This window comes from Calliopsis andreniformis, chromosome 2 (genome assembly GCF_051401765.1).
Source record: "Calliopsis andreniformis isolate RMS-2024a chromosome 2, iyCalAndr_principal, whole genome shotgun sequence".
Taxonomy (NCBI): domain Eukaryota; kingdom Metazoa; phylum Arthropoda; class Insecta; order Hymenoptera; family Andrenidae; genus Calliopsis; species Calliopsis andreniformis.
Genome location: NC_135063.1, coordinates 11,542,707 through 11,563,569, shown reverse-complemented (window position 1 = coordinate 11,563,569; position 20,863 = coordinate 11,542,707). Strand labels below are relative to the sequence as shown.

General features: G+C 41.8%; 1 protein-coding gene across 1 annotated transcript in view; it reads right to left on the bottom strand.

Annotated features, from left to right (window-relative positions):
• Window positions 1-2,418: 2,418 nt before the first annotated feature.
• The window catches only part of LOC143187410 (discoidin domain-containing receptor 2), a 103,478-nt gene continuing 85,033 nt past the window's right edge, over window positions 2,419-20,863 (bottom strand). Inside the window, exons 6-17 of the mRNA XM_076391648.1 lie at window positions 15,843-16,007; window positions 14,863-14,996; window positions 13,128-13,335; window positions 11,876-11,971; window positions 7,423-7,598; window positions 6,740-6,911; window positions 5,893-6,155; window positions 5,397-5,534; window positions 3,847-4,151; window positions 3,131-3,365; window positions 2,877-3,026; window positions 2,419-2,568 (exon numbers count right to left, since the gene is read on the bottom strand). Coding sequence (XP_076247763.1) covers window positions 2,419-2,568; window positions 2,877-3,026; window positions 3,131-3,365; window positions 3,847-4,151; window positions 5,397-5,534; window positions 5,893-6,155; window positions 6,740-6,911; window positions 7,423-7,598; window positions 11,876-11,971; window positions 13,128-13,335; window positions 14,863-14,996; window positions 15,843-16,007 — 2,192 coding nt within the window. The remainder of the gene's footprint in view (window positions 2,569-2,876; window positions 3,027-3,130; window positions 3,366-3,846; window positions 4,152-5,396; window positions 5,535-5,892; window positions 6,156-6,739; window positions 6,912-7,422; window positions 7,599-11,875; window positions 11,972-13,127; window positions 13,336-14,862; window positions 14,997-15,842; window positions 16,008-20,863) is intronic.

The window sequence follows — 20,863 nt, the reverse complement described above, 5'->3', positions numbered from 1 at the left end:
ATTTTAAAATGACTGAAGATATTATATCTCTTTTCTTTAAGAGTTGTAAAATCGATGTTAATTCTAATTTGCGGCACATTTTTTTGACCAAAGGGTATATACGTATTTTAAACAGATAATAGATATCAAGACCATTCCAATTTTAGGTCAGCATTGAAAAAGTGCATGCACCCCAGTGAAATAACCAAAGGAAATGCATATCAAAGAGCAATTTGCCTAAATCGCTCAGGAAGTAACCAGTTCAACCTGTACTCATCAGCCGAACGATAACGATAAACCTTTCTATTAATATTATCGCCAGCGTTTAATAGTCGCTCAAAAGATTACCATTTCTTGAACAAAACTTGTACCAATTATCTAAAATTATTTCCACTGAACCGGTTCCCTCGGTGCAGCTCCACAAATACTGACGCAAGCTCACACACATCCGCATGTTCCCCAAGAAAAATGCAGCCAGAGTCAGAAAGGAATACTCAGTACTTTATTGTTAATCATTTCAACGTATACTTGAATTCATTTGGAGAATTACAGAAAGGTGCGTGCAGAGGGGAACGTTTGAACGCCTGACTCTGTTTGGCACTTTACCAACAGCGAACTGTTCTAAACACTTCTCCCTAACTTCCATGGACACCCCAGCCCTGTTTCGATTCGACGTTCGATTATCAGTCGAAGACACAATCGAAACCTGAGAGGAAAGAAAGATATAAAGAAAATATTTCTTTATTCCGACCTATTTCTTTCGAGGATAATTCGCGCAAGATCACTTCTATTAATTTATTAAACTTAAATTTGTACAGTACTGATATGTGTATCTATGAACACACTACTTCCATCGCTGCTAGTAATTAACTCTCTCAGTTCTTTTACAGATTTTCTTGTAGTTATCCATTGAAACAAGGCTGAACTTGTGAAGAAACCATCATATTGATCCTGCACAAATTGTCCTCAGAAGAAGTCGCAAATGTTCTCTCTATATCTTTCTTTTTTCTAAGATCGAAACTCATCCCCACTGCGTCCAATGATAATCATTGATCGCGTATCGCGTTCAAACGTTCGTTCGCGGTCTTGGAGGTCGAGTTACGCAGCCTAAAAACTTGCATCGATTCCTCTCGAAGCGTGACGGTTTATTTCGCTACATCTCCATGGATGATCCTCGCCTCTGTTCTCGACCCATGGATCATGGACAGAGGCGTGGATACGCGATCGACGGGCTCGTCCAGGGCTCTCCAGTTTTATTGCCCGTCGAAGATAGTGAGATCTCTTTCGAACGGAAAAGGGATGCAATGGAACGATATAAGTACTTTGCTACTGACGGGCACCGGAATGTACAAGATACTCCGAAGTTCCTTCGAGGTGCTGGAACTGTGGATCTAAGTCAGCTGAATCGAGGCGTTCATTCAAAATTAAATTGCAATTTGGTGAATCACGTTTGATCACTCATCGATTCAGCGAGGAGCCAAGTTGAGGAGTTATGCACACTTGGAGAATTGGGTTCCATAGAATAGGATTGATTTTTGAGCTCTTTCTAGGACTGCTCAGTTTGTTGAAAGAGTAATATAGTGAAGCTTTTTGGAATAGAATTTTTTGAGAGAATATTGAAAAATATAGAAGCTTTCTTCGATAACCCTTAGTACTATCCAAGTGACATAAAATTAAATATCATGTCTTTATATTTCAGTGTCTTAAGGTACAATGAAGTCTCTGTAGAATGACAGAAGTAGTAACTCAGTGCTTTCTAAACTTGTTAACTTTCTCGGAATTCTACGTCTCTAGATTACAAGAGTTTCAACAATCTCAAGCCTAAGAGCTCCTACAGAACATGTTAAAATGAATTCTTGCGTAGCTTTCAGGCATACCTAACTCCTCAACCATCCTCCAGCATCCTTGCAGCCTCAGCCACCGCGAGGGACTCCGTTCGCGTTTACCTAGCGTCGACGATCTAGATTTATATGTACAAGTGGATAGACTTATCAGTGCTTAGCATCGTCAGTGTTCGGAATACTGTACACGATAGCACTCGCGTAGGAATTGAAGGACCGAGCTGACTAGAAAATACCGAGACGGCGGTCTTTCGCCGTGCGTCCAGGCGGAGAGGCTTTAGATTCTGCTGGGCCGATAATTTTCTTATCTTGTTCTCGCCTGGACCCGACGAGTCGCAGATAGAGATCGAGAACGAAAGAGCTTGTCAAGGTTCCACCTTCTCTGGTTAGGAGCGAGCCACGCGAGACTTCCTCTCGATCCTCCTCGGCGATCGAGATACGCTCGTCGTGGTTCGGTTCTCCAGAACGCATGCACTAAACAGCTAACGATTGTACACCTCCATTAGAGTTCGACTAGTCGATCGATCGACTTCGTTCTGCCATTTCTTTCTCTCTGCTTATTTCTTCTTTTATCACAGTTAACTGGGATCGTGCGCGCTTATGCACCGGGCCGATAGTCCTTGATTATGTGCTTCAGGAACGTGTAAATGTCTTTGAACGTCGGCCTCGAGGTCTCGTCCCTTCGCCAGCATGAGCACATCATCCTGTAGACGTCGTTGGGGCACATCCTGGGGATTGGTAGGTACACCTGAAACAAGGAGACTTGTTAGTGGAAGGTGATCATTTATTGGTAACTTGGATGAGATTCTTTTTTCTTTATTCTGATACTTGAGAGTTATGAAGTGAATTATAGAACCTTTTTGCTTTTTATTTTCTGTGATTTTTTTTCTCTCTATTTTTTCTCATTTTTTCTTTAATATAGTCTATAATGCAGTCAGCACTATTCATAAAATAAAATGAGATCATTAGGATTTCTAATAAATCCAGGTTCTTCTGCTGCCCAAAGAAGGGCCAAACCTCAACAAACGATACCACCCCAATTTCCAATTCAAATACCTGCAACTCTGCTCCATAGTACATGTCCTCCGCGTTCTGTATCACTTGATTGTCGGTCAGATGCTGGAAAGGCTTCTCTCTGGCCAGGCTCATCACCTCCCAAAGCGTGACAGCGAAGGACCAAACGCTGCTCGAGCAAGTGTATCTATCCTGAAAATGAAAGAGCCAAATTTCCATTAATATATGATCGTGCGTACGATTAATTTGGAATGCTCGTTAAAGGGAAAATTCTAGAGAAAATCATTTAGCCTCACCAGCAGAATGCTTTCCCACGGCAGCCACCTGATCGGCGCCGGCGGTCTGCCGCCTATGTCACTGTAATCCTTCTTGTAAAGGTCACTGCACATCGCTATATCGGTCACTTTCACGGTGTAAGATCGGCCCAGTAGACAGTTCCTGGCTGCCAGGTCCTTATGCACCAGATTCTTCGACTCGAGGAACCTCATGCCCGATGCTATCTGCATCCCCATGTACAGCAGGCAGCTTTGACTGGCGGAACGCAACGTTATCTTTTAGCTTGTTGACATTCGTTAACTCTACCTGCTCAATTACCTCGTGATCGTTTCATTTCGATTTATATCGACACTGATCCCGGAACGTGTCTCTTTTATGATACATCAATCAGCAGAAATTGACAGTAGCAATAATCTCTAATCGAAATTCGGTGGTAGCTTTCACAATTGTACTCTTTAATTGTCTAAATTATTAATCCTTCATGATATCAATTATTCATTCTATAAAATGGGAACGGTAACATTACTAATTTATGTCGCTCCTGTAATCCCATTGGAAATCATTCATAATCCATGTAACTATATTCGATTAAATAATTGATAACTAGTGTGGAATCATTCACAAACGAATTGCTTCAAATTCTACTATTATCCAACGTTTTCGTTTTGTATTGCTCAAAGGTGTTCCCAGATGGCTGATCGTTTTAGGATCACTGACGTAAACAGCACTGCCTTACCTAAGGGTTTTCAAATTGCAGCTCGACCTAAGCGTTCCCGTAAGTGGCACACTGTATTGGAGGTAATGGGCGAGGTCACCCAGTTCCGTGTACTCGATGATGGTCCACGGGACTGGATCTACTGCGCACACTCCTAGGATCCGTGCCACGTTTGGGTCGGACAAACTGGACAGAAATCGGACTTCCCTCATCTGATCCGTATTACCGGCTCTAATGTCACCAGTGCAGGCTGGCACGCGAGCCACCACCAGTCTGGGAGCGTCAGGAACCACGTCTTCCAAGCCCACTGGTTCGCAAACTATCGCCTGTGAATGAGGGAAAAGGATTAGTGAGACGAAATAGGAAGTATGAGTGTGATTAAAGCTTCTATTTCTTGGTCATCAGAGGGAAATATTTTTTGTATATTCTGTTTTGGACTACTGCTTTTAAATTTTAGCAATTTTTTGATGAGATGTGTAGTACAAGTGCCGAACCATTTGTCTTTCGAGTAAAGTTGTAATGTTCTTATAGAGAAGAATGACACCTTTTTATTCCCTTCTATAAAGACACTTCTACTTTCTTTTACAGAGGGTAGAGGTGCCTCTTACTTTTAGGTATAATAGAAGAAGGTTATAAATTCTCAAGAATTATGAATATAGTAGTTTCCCGCACAATAAAGGATTTATCATATGCAGGTTGTTTGAAAATTGGGTCCATAAATTTACCCATTTAGGTGAAGCTCTGATAAAGAAGTAGCTATCTAATTTATTACTAGAGATCGATTCTTACTATTCCTGAGTTTCCCTACATAGTCTTCCTACGTTTATCTCGATCATGTTCCACGAATCAATTGAAATAACTTAGCACAACGATCCTTCGATTTTCCATTTCTTGGACCTAGTTCGCTTTCACGAAACAACGTTCTATGTCGTTCGACGAGCCATCGTTCCCAATGGCCATGTAAACCGACGAATCGGCCAGGTATATCGATACGGAAATCTGCGTCTGCACATCTCGTATGCACGTAATGTACACAGTAAGTGCATTATCGTCTCGAACCGCCGTTGTCGTTCCTCTTCGATGCTCTGCGAGCAAAGTTTCCGTGTAGTTTGCAGACGCTCGTATTATGGCGTATTGTCGAGTGGTAATAGCACCGTGTTACACAGCCACCGATATCGTCGGGTTCATCGATTACGCGATTGTGTCGTGAACTTTCCACCAACTACGACTAATCTCGTGTCAGCCTGTTGGTTACAACTACCTCCATTTGTAGAAAAACATATCTCGAATTTGATTATCCTTCATTTTCTATTCACCTACTATGTATTTTACTTGTCCTTTTTTGTGAATCTTTTCATAACAATAGGATTGTTTCTAAAGCTTCCAGGAGATATAGAAAAATTGTGGGATTGAGTAATCTGTGATTATTGATCACATAACGAGGGGGAATGTAGTAAACGAGAATCGAGTTTCGTCATCGATTGCGTTTTCGAATCAATCACACAGGAAGCGCATCTGCGTGCACCTGCACGTAGCAGAGTGCATTATTTCCCAATCGCTTTTATACGTACCTCACCGATGCTCCTCGAGCCAAGTTTCTCTGTTGTACGTAGGCACTGTCGTGGTATGTTGGTGGGCTCCAATTCCTTGCACTTGTACGGTTTGTTCATGCTGGGCGCGATGTTCCAGCTGACGACTGGCGCTGGTATCTGTGAACGTGACACAAGTCGTCAAGAGTCGACGATGAGTCGACTAACGAAAGTAACGAAATTGGGGAATATTCAATATTAATTATACCAGTTTCGCATTAATTATTTCAAAACATTTGATATTAATTATACAACATATTAGTTACACTCAAATTCCACTAACCAGCATCATTTGCAAATTATGAAGCCCCAAAATCAAGTAATTCTCTTTCAAATGAAAATCATGAATAACCAATCCCTTATGAACCGCTAACAGTTAGTAGTATCTACCTCAAGCATGTTACCAAAGGGACTTTTCTAATACCAAGTGATCAGCGCCTGAGCTGCTAGACGCAAACTGAGGCGGTCGTTAACTAACCTTGTGCTTCTCTTTGGGAGCTGTGTGCCAGCGCTTCGAGTGGATCTGGTCGAGGTCCCGTTGGTGATTAGACGCTGCCGCGATATTGAGTTTCGCAGTCGGACTGGTGTAACTTTGGAGGGTCCTGTAGTGCTGAGAAAGCCGTGCTGGGGAATTGGTCGGCGACGAAGAACAGCTAGGCGGGCCAATGGTGGATTCTGGTCTCGTATCCAGTCGAACGCTCTCTTCCGGGACGTTCACGTCCTTCAAGTCTTTCGGGGATTCTTCGGCGATATCGATTTTTATGAACTTTTGGTAACAGGATATATACAAGCGGGAGAACCAAAAAGTTACCAGATGAGGTTCGTTGCTTTTCAAATTCCCCTGTATTTATTGAAGGGCGGGGAGATCACTGCAGAATTCGAGATTCAATTTATCGGTGATCCCAATTTCCTATTTCTACCTCGCTTTATTTTGGGAACTTTTTGATTTATTGAAACATCGTTCTAACGAAGCTAGTGGCAGGATATAGTTTGAAGTCTTTATAGAGGTCTTGAGCAACAGTTAATATTATTTAATATTATAAAAGTAACTAGGACTACTAAATTATTTCCTCAAGTTCAATTGTCTACTTTGAACGCTGAATAAAAATTCGGAAATAAGTTTATATTTCCATTATTTTATTTTTACTTTAAGGTTACTTTCGCTTTAAAATTTCCTCAGGTTTTCAAGTTTTCTTAGATCGATTGCACACATTCCAGCCAGAAGGTTTATAGGGTTCTAAGGATTTATGGGTCCAAGGATTCTATATTCTTCTTCTGGCTTGCTTGTAATAAGAAACAGAGAGATTTCACGGTTAAAAACTCACCGGAAGTGGCCACTATCGCGTACGTGGATTTATACTGCGGGCTGACAAGGGGTGAATTGAATTGTTCCATTGTTAAAGATTCGTGCATGCTCCCGTCCTCGGGCATGTCCGGCGAAACGTGATTGGCAGTCTCTGTCAGCATCCCGCCCGGTGTTAAATTTAGTAGGAGCCCCTGTCGAGTGTAGAATCGTTCGTTTTAATTGAAAACGCATTGAAAAAATATCAACTCTATCCTGTATAATATTTTGATAATCCCTTAGTAATTGGAATTAAGAGTAATCTTGGAAGAAACTAAGAGAAGAGAGTTCGTCGAGTCTCTAAACTAGAAGGTCTTAAAAATATTTATGAGAAACAAAAAATAATTTTAAGATAAATGTATCGAAGTGAATAACAAAAAGGTGAATATTTTAATATAGGAAATGTACGATAGATGAACTCGAAGAATTTCTTGCAATTTTTTACGTAAAGGTTCACTGGTGAGTCTTTTCAGGATTAACGATTTCGTGACGACAGGAAGCAGAAGGAATCCTTAATGCATTCTCGAGGTTCGTTTTTCGCAGGACGTGTTCGCAGTCGATTCGTGTCATCCGTGAATGACGAAGTTCGCGGACTTTTAATGACGAATTAAGGTCCGTTCTGTCGGACCCAGAAAAGTTTCAGCATACTTATGAGCTGGCTCTTACCTTCATGTTTATGGCGAATCCAAATGGATTTTTCAGCACTGTCGGCGAGCTCTGGAGTTTTTGCCGTCGGTTCAGAAGCAGAATAATGACGAACACCAACAGAAGAAGTAGGATAATGGCAGTTAGAACACCTATTAGTACCTCTAAATATTCCTGACCCTCTCCGGCCGCTGCAACTATGCCAAACGGTTCACATTAATGCAAAACAGTTCCTAATCATACCGCACCCTTATTTCTGTTTGACGTGGGCAAATGGAAACTTAAGTCAAACGTAGGCGTAGTGAGTTCCTTTTTCTGTGAAACGAGGTTATGGAAAGGGGTGACAAGTAATTTAACTCGGAAATCGAAGTGTTCTTTACACGTTCTATATTTTAGAGTCTAGAGGGAAAATTCTTGGAGCCGATGCTATCTTATGAATTATTGATTACATATCATTTGTGAGTCAGAGAGGGCACGAGACAGTGCCAGTCCAAATTGATTAATGATTTAATAACTTTTTTATGGAACACATGGTTCAAGTTAAGCTAAGTTAAGTTAAGCGATCTAACATAAAGGCACTGAATTAATTTCCACACTTAATACTTAATAATTCCAATTCTTACTCTCCGAATTTCCTACAGATAGAGACTTGCAACACTGACGAAGCTACACACACCACAATCTTACCCATATTTTCTCCTCCTCTGCTCCATCGTAACCAAACAAATAATTCACGACTCAGGAGGCCCCCAAAAAACTAATTCAAAAAATGAACACACATATTCCTCCAACACAATTTACCCATTGACTCGGACATTCTCCTCCACTCTCCCACCCGCAGCACTCGAGCATCAATCATCTCAGGAAAACCGTCCTATCCTCGATTCGAATCATCCTTGGAAATCGATTCCCAGCTAGGACACCTTCCCCAGCTTTATCACATCGTAACCGACGCAACGACCTACGAATGCCTCAGTTAACCCCCTTCCCCTTTTCGCTTAGAAACACCGTAACGTTTTATCGCGACGGGTGAAAAGGCTAATCGGCCATTCTCTCTCGGGGCAGCGGCGAGAAGAAAAGGGGACGTCGGAGGAAGACGAAACGCGCGGAGCTCGATAAAGGCGACTTTACAATGCGCCGTTACATTCTTCCAATTTTTCATGTCGGCCCAGTCGGCTGGTTTATCGGCAGGGGGTTGGGACAGGGGAGGGGGGGCAGAGCAGAGCCGAAACGGAAGCGGCGTCACGACGCGGGTTTTACGAGTGAAATAAATAAGCTGGAGTGGCCTCGCGTGGCGATCAAGATCTCGAACGACCCAGAGACTCGGAGACCGATTTCCTTCGATCGAGCTCGGCGTTCGAGCGGAAAAGGAGGTGGTGAGGGGGGGATGGGGAGGGAGGGCGGGCCGACGCCGTCGCCCCGGGTGTCCTGGCAATTTCGCCTTTAATTCGCGCGGAGCTCCCCCAGGACGCGACGGGGCGCGAGTCGAACCGGAAAATCTGCCCTTTAAATCACGCTCTTTTCCATGGATCCGAAAAGAGGAAATGGACACGGGATACGCCGGAAGGCCTTTAATTCCTTCCGTCCCCGACATCCTGCGCCACTTTTTTTGTGCTCCTGTTACCTCGTCCCCGACGTTCCTTCCTCTGCTTCCTCCCTCTCCTGCTCAGTCCTTTCGTTCTGTTCCACTAGGAGAGCCACCCAACGATAATATCAACAGGCATAAACAGCACTCAGTTCGTATTGTTTCGCTACGAGCTGCCTTTCTGCTCCGCTGGCTTTTCTTTCTTGTTTCCTTGTTTTCTTGTTTTTCATCCCCCTCCTATCTGGCCTCTTACGTCGCCTTTTTCCCTCCACGCGCTCACCTGTTTTAGCTACTCCCGTGTGTAGCCACTGTATCGTTTCTAGCCCTCTTCGCTTCTTTTTTCGTATTTTTTGCTGTTGCACTCTGCGAGGCTGTATTCGTGCGTTCGATTTTCGGTTTATTCGCTGCGATTGCGGAGTGGGGGTGGAACGTGGGGGGAGAGGATTTGTAGGGCTGGTGCGTGGAAAGGGATGTTGATTACCAGAGAGGAGGTCGCCGTCTAATTAAGCTGTTTTGATCGCGCTTTAACCGAGCCTGTTGTGTTTTTTTTCTAATCTCGCACCCCTCGTACGATTAACTATTTATTCTGCGCTGCTGCTGGAGGTTCCTCTGGTTTTCTTGTTAATCCTGCTTTCTATCCAGCCGTTAAACAGCGCAGATTTTCTGTGGTTCGTTTTCTTTTTAGTTTTATGGGGAACACTGGGGGTGAATGTGGTTCTGAAGGAGAGTGTTCGTTGAGGAGTGTTTGAAATGAATCGCGGGAGTGAAGTGTAAGTGCAGTGTGTAGGTGATGGAATTTGTGTAGGAAGATGGTAAGTAATTTTAAGTATTTTTCCCCTTTTGATATTGTTTGATATTACTTCCTCCTTTTGGTCTTTTTGTTACAAGAAAAATCTTTGAAAAAATTGCTAAACAATTTTTATAATTAGCTTCTAAGTAATTTTTCTATTAATTTTAATAATTCAAGTATTCAATAGAAAAATAATTTAGTGAGCAGCTACTAATCACAAGTTTCTATTTATCTGGAGAGTAAGCTGTCGCAGAGTCCCTTGGTTAAACACACAATTACTTAACTAATTTCTCTAATAAAAAAGTTACAAAACAGCAGCTGTATTCAAAATTAAATTCTCTGCGCATATTCTGATAAATTTCCCCCAGAATACAACATACCAGGCAGAATTTTAAACTGCTCGAAAATGTATGCCAAAAAATTCTACTCTAATGGTAGCCATCTCGGCCATGATTGCACACATGCATTACAACCATCTAAATATACCTCAGTCCCACAAATTCTACCATAAAATATATTCAAAATTACAAGAACATACATTTCACTGAAATGTACCTCAGACTGTCATTCCCGCAAACCGCTAACTTTTTCCTCTTCCCTAGTTCCTCATCAAATTTTTGCACCCTCCTCGTTATAATTTCGTTGAATGCGCTTCGCGAAAAGCTAGATATATTTCTGCCTTTTCGCCAGCTCCGCGGTACCTTTCAGGTAATCGGGAACCGTGCACGCTAGCTGGAAACGCGCTTTCGAACTCGTCTAAACGCGGGAAGCGTGCATGCGTTTCCGGTTGTCCCTTTTTCTCCCCCTACCAGGTATCTTTCCGCTCGTTTGCTCCGTGAAACGCTCAAAACCGAGCTTTCATACGCACACATCCCTCGTTACAGCTCTGTCTAACGACGCAGTGCTTTATTTTCACGAGCGGATAATCGCGACCGAGGAACTGCTCGTTTATCCGTGACGCCTCGGAGGAAGCGTTTAGGGTCAAGTTTATGGACACAGGGAATAGGGGATGACGTGGTGTCATTGTTGCGCGATCGAATTGCAACGTGTAATTATGCCTGTGTTATTTGTAGCCTTTGTTCTCTTCCCCTTTGACCTTTCCTTTCTTTCATTCTTTATCGTGCTTACGTTAATCAGGGCTTTCTCGTTTTTTGGATATCTTGAGTTCTCGTGTTTCTTTGGGGAAAAATTGTGTGTTGAAAGTACTGCATTTATAGCTTATAAAGTTAATTATATATATATATTATTTCGTAATTCATAGTGTTGAACATAGTAGTTGTAGAAGGCTGCGTTTTTCTGCCACATTTTCTCTTTTTTTTAATAAGAGCATTGATTTTCAGTGTATGAATTGACTGACTTGAATTATTGATTTGTACTACTGGATTTAGTCAAAATCGATTCGAGCAGTGCAATAAGATCGACATGAATCCTGTCGACTTTCTCTTCTCGCTTCTTCCAGCGAGCAGCCTCTTAATCTGACTAACTGTTTACGTTACGACGAAGTTACTACGTGAATTATAAACTATCTCAAGTTGCTCTCATTGCTCGTCGCGTCTCCTAATCGTATCCCCGTCTTGGCAAAGAATGGCGGCCTGGTTTCGCTAATGAAGTTATTCCGTCGGACAAACCTTACGTACTACCCAAGTGGAAGAGGACGATGAAAACTCGGCCGCTTATTTCGTCGTATAATCGCCGCGAGAAAATTTGAGGAACATAATTTCGTGAGCAAATATCCTCGGGTCGAAAAAATTTGGATATTAAAATAGAGTTATCGAATATCGAATCGATATTCTTTTTTGATACTTCCTCGGTGTTTGTCAAGATGGGAATCTTTGTTAAAATTGATGAGAATAACGTGACAGTCACAGCGTCGAACTGTTTCGTACACGATACAGTTCTTCCTTGACCGAAAATAAATTGCTTCACGATCAAACAGCGAAATCGTTGGTCATGATTACTTAAGTTCAAGTTCCCCCACCCTCTGTGCCTCAGCGACCCGCTAAATAAGAAAGATAAGGAAAGTTTCGAGTGCTCCGGGTGTAATTAACTCGAGATTGATACGAATTAAATGCCGCCACCGACGGCATCGAGTCACTTACTTGTTTGCAAGTTAAGATCCACCTCAGGGTTTATTGGAATTTCTCGGTTGCTGAACTCGGACGCTGACTCTTCTGTGGTATTTTCATAGGGATTCGCTGAAATAAGGAAACGTATCTCAGTAACTGGATTACTGGATGCTTCACTTAACCTGTCTGATTACAAATTGCTTTCCTCAATTCACGCCAGAAATGCGTGTAACTTCTTTAAATAGTAATGAATATGATTACTGCAAAAAATTTATGGAATCTGTATGAGGCTTGAATTTTATGAATATCTTTCTAATCTTTGGAGTAATAGTGAACTAATTCAACTTTAAGAAAATTGTCAAGGAATGGTCAAATTCAATTCGAACTTATCTAATTATCAACAAAAAATTTAGTTCCTATTACGACATTGAAAAAAGTTAAAAAGAATGATGTTTTGTAATTAGAAAACTTTATTAAGTTTGCTGGCAGGAATCAAGTTTTTAATTGATACAATTTTCATTTCTTTTCTGAAGGAGTAGCTGTTTCCCTTTGGACAGCTCCCACGAATATGCAAGGGATAAGTCTAAGAAGCAGCAGATCGATAATCGCCTCGTTAATTTAAACCGTCATTAGGATCACGCGATGAAATTGGAAAGATAAAAGGGCAGATACCCCAGACAAAGACGTGATGGGTGTTAAAAGCTACGGGGTCGTCTTTGGACGTGTACAGAGGAAGATAATGCACCTGTCATTACAACTCTGTTCATTAACGTCTTAACAAGATCCCCGAGTCGTCACTATCTAGGGATGGTAATTAAGCAATCGATCAAAAGTCAGCGTAAGTTTTATAAACTGTGGCTCAACGTTTATATGAAGTTGTCTCTAATTATGTGAAGCCATGTTGGAAAAAGTTCACAGAGATGCGAACTTTGAAGGGTCAGTTAATGCATTGTCCGAATACACTTGATAACAGGTGTCAGAAATTTTAAAGAATGATCCTGCATGCCACAATAAGAGGAAAAGTAAGAAAAATAAAATTGTGTGACTTCGTTTCTGAGTTATTAATTGTAAAGAATAATAGTGTCTGACTTGGGACTTATTCTACTGTCAACGTACACTAGCCACGTCAGACGCTGCGATATCAGTAGAATGAGTTCTCTACTCAGACACATTTCACTTGGATTTTAGGTGCCTTTTAACAACTAATAACTTGGAAACGAAGCCTCAAAATATCTGACACCTGTTGTCGGGCACTCTACGAAGTGCAAAGACGATGAAGACTCACTTCCATCAAATGTCACCTCACTGATCATGATCCATCGACCAGCGAAGTAGAGATGTATCTTCACGAATTTTCCACGACGTTCGTGCAGACCTATAGAAACGTTCCTTGCGTTCTCAAGAACGATATCTGGTATGTAAGAATACGAGAGTGGTTCCTCCTCGTAGGTGATGCCATCGAGGCTGAACCAAACATCCGCCTTGGAGAACACCTAGTGCATAGAGTAATATATGTGAATGTTATGAAATTTTGATAATATTCAGGTGAGGCATAACTTGGGGAGTGAATTGGGAGCACGAAAGTCATAAATGATTCGTATAAACGTTTGTTCTACTTGACCCTGTTTCGGAGATAGACAATTCTGTACTCCAATAATTATTTAAAGTTAAAGGCCATGTTAAATTTTTTATTAGCTTCGTGTTGCACCCTGAATTTACGGCTGGCTCTTTTTTTCATTTTTAAGAGAATGTTTCTAGTAGGATACCTTTTCGTGGACTTTACTTTTACTCAATAACCAATTCTTTATTATCTAAGTACCTTATATTAACAATATTGTTAATCAATAGGCGATGGATTAGCAGCCTAAATCTCAGTCACTGAAAAGAATCCCCATGATGCCCCAATCGATTCCAATAACGCGATTACTCACAAGAGTGACTGTACCGTGTTCTAGACAACGATAATCGCTAATTAAACGGCGCATTAATTACCAGCAAGATAACACTTCTCGTAATTCAAGAACTTCGGTGACAACGTGCATGTGGATAGTAAGGAACACGAGGCTCTCTCCGCATCAGTAGTTCGGGGCCAGTTCAAATACCATTTGATTAAAGATGTTATTCATGTTAATCGCTGCGTAATAATATAACAATGCATTATTTCGTCCAGAGAAGCAATGTGTTTTTCGCTGGGGCAATAGAGAAGAAAGATGTATAAGGCTTAATAGGCGCTAGTTGATGGGACTACTCGCTCAGCTCACTGGTGTAACCAATAACCGGTACTTAAGGCCGACTCACTTTTAATAGCGCGGCCTTTCATTCAGATGAAAAGAGATACGAGCGATCCATCCGGTGTGTATCGCATTGACATATCATGCGTATGGACTGCTCTGCGTATCGAGCAGAGTTCAGGATTGGATTCCTGAATTTCTGCTTTGTCTCGGTTGATCTGAACTTTGAGTGTCTGATCGGCTGCTAGAAAATTTCTGATATCTATTTATTTGAGATATTCGAGGGTTTGTATATACTATATGAACATTTATATGGTAATTCTGGTGTTGCGGGTTTGCTGGTATTTCTCTAAGTAAATTCTTCTTTCTGAATACAGAATGGTTCTATTTAAGTAAAGCTACCTAAATATCTCTTCTCCTAATTACGATGACACATAAAATAATTATATCATCTCAATTGGATACTGAATTCACAATAAGATATTATTCAGCACCTGAGTACATATCTATACCTCAAACCAAAGAGATCAGACGTTCAATAGTCAAGATGACCGCAAGAGACAGCGGATCACGGTCGTTTTCCCCAGAATATTTTTAATCGCTATTAAAATCGTTTAATCAAAACGACCTCGTAATCTCACTCTGTTAGAAAATATCACGGCGTCTAAACGACGTAATGGGTCATTAAAAGTTTTATCTTCGGCGTCGAAGCGGTTTATGAGGTTTGTGGGAGACGTCGCGGGTGCAGGCTCGCCTGGAATGGTCACTGGAATGCATTGAAAAGATTACCTGAACGTCTCGGGAGAAATAATTATTGGTGTAAATGTGCACCGCCTCGAAGATCCAGGTTACCTCGAACTCGAACACCAGCTCCACGTAATCGTCCTCGAAACTGTCGCGCATCCAGGCGACCCAGCCAGTGCCTGTGAACAACGAAAAAGTATCGATTTCGCGGGGGATTGATTCGCAGCCCGTCGTGGACAACTTCGTTAGCGTGGATCGAAGAGCCAAAGCTCGAGGAACCGATTGATCTATTGTTTCACGCCGTTAATTGAATTGATTCCATCGCTGGGGTGGAGGAAATCCTTCTGGGTGCAAGAAGTTAGCTCTGTCGGTTCCTCCTATGTTTTGTAAAGTGTCGTGTAATCTATCGTTTCGTACACTTGCAGCTGCGAGACACTGATAACGACACCTCGTTGCCTATTTAAGAGCGTCTGTTGTACAGGGTCTGAGTTTCGGGGTCCTTATAATTTTAGAAATAAAATTGTGTCATAGAGCAAGACATACAGATGTTAAGGTTCCTAAGGTAATTTTGAGGGTAGGTTTTGTTGAACCAATGATTTATCTTTTGAATATTCAATTATTCGGAGGGGCATGATAGAATATTCATTTCCCTGGCGAAACTTCTTTGATAAGTAGGCGGATGTGTTGTAGGTGAGAACAATTTCAAAATTTGGGAACTTGAATACTGAAAAATTTCCACATTAAAGAATTCTAATATACATGGACTCCTATCTAAAAATTAGAGAATTTGACGTAAAAAAATTTCAGAATCTTCTCATCTAGTAGTGTTAGTCTAAAATGAGCACGTCCTAAAATAATAGTAACTACATCCCCATGCATTTGTCAAGTCAGAATCAAATGAGCCGTCTGTTCACTATTCTACACAGCGCTTGGGTGCACCCCAAGAGGTTCACCACATATCTTCCACCCTCTGTACCCTCGATTTCGGCACTCAGCACCCCACCGCGAACCCACCCACCGATTACCTCTTCCATCTCCCATGTCCAGCCTGTAATTATCCGCGCCGACCTCGCCATCGGTCAGCCGGCCAAGACCATCGGTCAACAAGTTGTCCTGCCTTTTGCCATCGTAGGAAACATCGCCCAGCTCCACCGTCGGCGAGTCTGGTATGGTGTAACTGGCGACACCACCTGAAAAACAGAGCAAAGTTTCGCCTAACAAGCATCCAGAATAATACTTCTCTTTTTAAAAGCGAACCCCTTCAGCTATGTCCGCAACTTTCGTGCTCGTTCCTTTTTTTTTTATTGTTGTTTCGCTCTGTGTCAAGGGAAAGCGGAAGAAAATTGGGAGAGATAGAATTATCGTGCGTCGTTTGGTATTGTTTCGTTGGGTAACTGGTTTACCTTCCCGAAACGACAACGCTTGCTTTGGAATATCAAAGCGCTCGCTGACTGACTGTGTAATCTTCTCTTCCTTTGACTTCCTTTGTTTCACGGTTTTACGTTTCTGGATTTGCACACGGTTTCGGTCATTTTTAATTGTGTCAGCCTTTGGGCTCGGGGTGGATGAATGAGTCAGGGTAGAACGTTTGATAGGATAAAAATAGGAGAACTTGGACGCAGTTGCGGATATCTCCGAGGTTGTAGGTAAGAGGGAATTAGACACTGGAAGTAATTGCAGAGTATACAGGTATTTGTAAGTGAAAATTGAGGTGGACTGTAGTGTTCAGTTATTCTACAAGTTAAATCTAGTCGTACATAAATCACAGATAAATCTTATACCTCCACGGGGTGCAATTCTACAAGAAAATTTCAGAGGAGTGAATTGGTAGAACTGTATCACTCTGAAAGGTTTCTGAACCCCTGAAAAGTATACAGAGTCTCTAAACACTGGTTTATTACATAAAATAGAATCTAGTTAGAGTGATTATACAAGAGATTTCAAAACACAGTACAACTTCCAGAGCATAAGACTAATAAAAAGATTTCTCACACATTTAGAATCGATAACGAATCCTGTCAATCTACTCGACACTCCCATATGAGGAGACCAGGCAGCTGATCGCAGTCGTTCATATCTAAAAGGTTAACGAGCCAACTTCGACAGCGACAGTATCAATCAGAGAAAATCTAAACCGTGGCTAACGCGAACGCTTGGAAAAGTAAAAATTCGAAGAATTATTGAGCTGCCCCGCGGTGGGGAATCGTCAAACGGGTCATGGATATTACTGTTTGCGTCGTATGTCCTGAGCGTGTCGAGGGGTCGAGCGCTCGCGGCGAGAAAATTAATAATGAACGGCAAAAACGTCGGCGCGGCCACTTCGTCGTGTCGTGCTCGGAATCGCCTAACTACTCTCGATATTTCACGGTGCATACGTCCGCGACCGGTCAACCGTGTCACGCGATGCAGTCGAGCGAGTTTCGGACAAGTCTACGTTGCCTGTCGAGCGTGGGGAACTTTGGGATCGTAACTTGCGCTGGAAAAAAGGCTACTGTCTAATTAAAAATAATCTTGGATATTTTGCATTGAAATTCTTGTTTTAGAAACTCCAAATACTGAAGGATTTCTTAGGGAAGAAGAGATTAGTCGCGTTTGAGAATTAATTTGGGTGGTTTGCTTTTTTATTGCACGTGTGACAGAGTGCAGTCAAATGTGCATATACGTTTAATATTTAATATTGATGTTTATCTGGTTTATTGGCCTGTAGGAGTGTCCAATTAGGTACAGCTGCAGACACTCTGCTGTTTAAATATATTTAAATTTTAAATATTTCACTCACTGGACATTCAAATATGTAGATGTTAACATTTCCAGATATTCAAGCATTCTAATATTTAAGTCTTCGAATATTCCCACACGTATGTTTAACTACGTAGATATTTAAATTACCTAATATTTGGATCGTCAAAATCTTTATAGTTATTCCAGTTTCCCTTTTATCACCGTACCACTTTTTATCTCAGGAATGACAATCTCCAAACTTAGATCTGACACTTTCCTCCAACTACTTTAGCGACAGTCAATCCTATTAACTTTTCTTCGCTATTTCCAAACCTGGAATTTCTTCTTATTCCTGAATTATCGAAATTTTGTTCACTCACATTTTCTTCAATCTCCATTAAAGCGATGCTGTGTATAAAAAGGTTATTTAAAGTATCCTATATTGACTGCACTCAACTTCTCTCATCAATTTCAGCATACACAGAGGACCCTCCATCGATACCCTATCAATTTTCGCAGCGCACGTATCGAACACAGTTCCTCAGGGGATGGGAAGTCCCATACGGCAACTTTACCACGACTTCACCCTGTAATCCAGCAATCCGCTAATCTAATCCACGCCACGGTTCCTCCGCCCTCGCTCCTCGCGCCCAAATTATTACGAAGTTCCATTGAGTGTCGTTACAACAATTTCCAGGGAAGCTGCTCTCAAAGGCGAAGAGTGCACTCGTAACAAGTTTCGAAATCAATCCACCCCTTCGCCTCGTCCGTGGCCTGGGTCATTTTCAAAAGCCACTTTTGCCTGTGCTGGACAGTAACAAGCACGAGCCTGGTCCCGTCGCCTCCCAGTTTCTTTCCACGCTCCACCTGCTCGCCTATGGGAATCAATGCAATCTTCGAGCGACAATTCGGCTGCTGAGCACTCTCGCGACTCCCCCACCCCTGGATCTAATCCTCTTCGATCCATTCCCTGGATTCTTTGCTCGATCTCAGCGTTTTTCGAGTCTGGTTTCTGTCAACGAGCTCGTCGATTATGGGTCGAACGAGTCGAGTCGTCGAAAATAGCGAAAATCAGAGCGCGTCGATGTCGACGAGGGTGCGAACTCGATTTCTGCGGCTAGGGGTGTGATCGTGCTAGCCTCGTTTCAGGGGTAATCGTTCGTGTTCACCGAGCTGGGGTGGCGTTGTTTTAACCAGATGTCGTGCACGGCCTCCATAAATCCGACATCCCCGCCCACTAGAGTCCAGATCTCACACTCGCTGAATGTTTCTTACAGAAACCCCTATCGTCGTTTGATTCCCACTTACCCCCTTCGCTGGGTTACTCGTCTTTTATTTGGCTCTCTTTAACTTCATCAGGGATCGTTCCATGAGGTTGGAAGTTTTGGAAAATCACTTATGCAAATTCTATTCACGGGGATAATGTTAATGTAATATCAACCCTTTACAAATTTTAAATTCATGTTTTAATAGTAGGTGTATTTTATTTCTAACGATTAGACTGATTTAAGTTCCTTAAATTTTTAATTTTTGTACATTCTGAGCTATAGTAACTGAATCATTATCGACAGATACAGTGTTTTATGCTACAGCTGTTGAATAAAAATGAGAAATCTGGTATATACTGAATAATGAATTATTCTCTTCTCAATTCACAAATCCATTTTCAAATTCCGCGATAAAAGGAAACCACACTTATCAATTTTTAAACATCCATTAGAACTTCCTCCGGAAACCCGTGTTTCCTCTGGAACCGTTTCTTAAAGCACATCAGCGAAGTAGACCTCGATCGTTCTACCCTTTGAGCCGGCAAGAAGCAAGTACGTGTCGGGAATACACATTAAAAGAGCTTCGCGTAGAATGGTCGAGATTTTTACGGTAGCCAGACAAAAATATAGGAACCTCAGCAAATTTGTTCTTCGAGTTTCCTGTGTATCTTCCAGCACGCTCTGTCCGTTGTTAAACTTCATGTCACGACAGGGCCAGTGTTCTTCGTCGTTTCGAACCCCTCTCTGTCGAATCGGAACAAAAAGTTTTTGGTAAAAGTTCCCCTTTTGCTGTGGCTGTTGGAGCCACGGTGGAGTCCAGTTACATTATAACAAAAACAATTAACGATCTCGCGATAGAAATTCCTCGGTTCTCCCACGGGCAGAGTCCCGATTAGATTATGATTATGATTATAGGGGTGTGGGAAAACGCGTGGGAAGGATACAAGAGAAAAAGTGGAGGGTTGAAAGCAGGAGCGTGGAAGGGTTTCATTTTGTTCAGCCTTTCACTTCGACAAATTACAAACGAAGAGGTCGGGAAATTAATTTAATTCTGAACGTCGCTGCGTAAAGGTACATGTAAATACATGTCGTCGCGCGCACCTGTTCATGCGAGCGAAATTATAGAACCACCGCAGCTCCGTGATTATCTTTTGTTAGATTGAAATGTCAGAAATAGCCTCCAGAAAAATTCCATCTAGCTTCGAGGTATGTTACGTTATAAATACACCCAGGTGGAATGTCATTCGAGGATCGTCTGAGGAAAAGCTCGAAGGGTTAATTTCGCGCGACGGGGATGATGGCGAACGCTCTGAAAACCCTTCTACTTTTGTTTCGAGAGCAGGCAAGTATTCGTCGCTGCAGTACTGAAGAGAAGTTATATCTGAAGGCGATGAATATTGATGCACATATATAATATATATGTATGTGTTTATTATAACTTTGGTCTGATTAATCTTCGATTCTCTGGGGGTTATTGTTTTAAATGCATTCTGCTGTAGTGCAGAGGATTCAATGTATATGCTTTTCAATATAATTTTGCAATTTTATAATATTTAATCTGGAAATCGTGAATCGCAATTGTTAAGTGATTGGATTTATGTGGGTTTATTTTCCTGAGCGCTTAATTCCCTCTTTTGGTCGATAGTTGGTGAAACATTGGAATGAAAGGCTCCAGTCACAATCAGCAAGGAGACTTTGTACATGTAGATACGCAATGGAGACTCACTCACAAGTTTATAACGAAGGATATGCTTCTTAGATCAACACATATATAGACCATTATAGCTAATATATGTAATTCATAGAACTCTTCAATTCTTCTAGGTAGTTTTAGTTTCACTAAAGACACAAACATGCCACCTATGAAACTGATCTATATCCACCACAAACTGTACCCAAATAATTCAATTTTTCCAGATGTCTGACTTAAACCACTTCCACAACTCCCAGCAGAAATGCTAGAAAATCTGTCCTTATACCTCGTTGCACCCTCTTCATCCTCCTCTCCAACTTAAAACTCATCCGCTAACCTACTCTAGCGTAGACCCCAGTTTCCC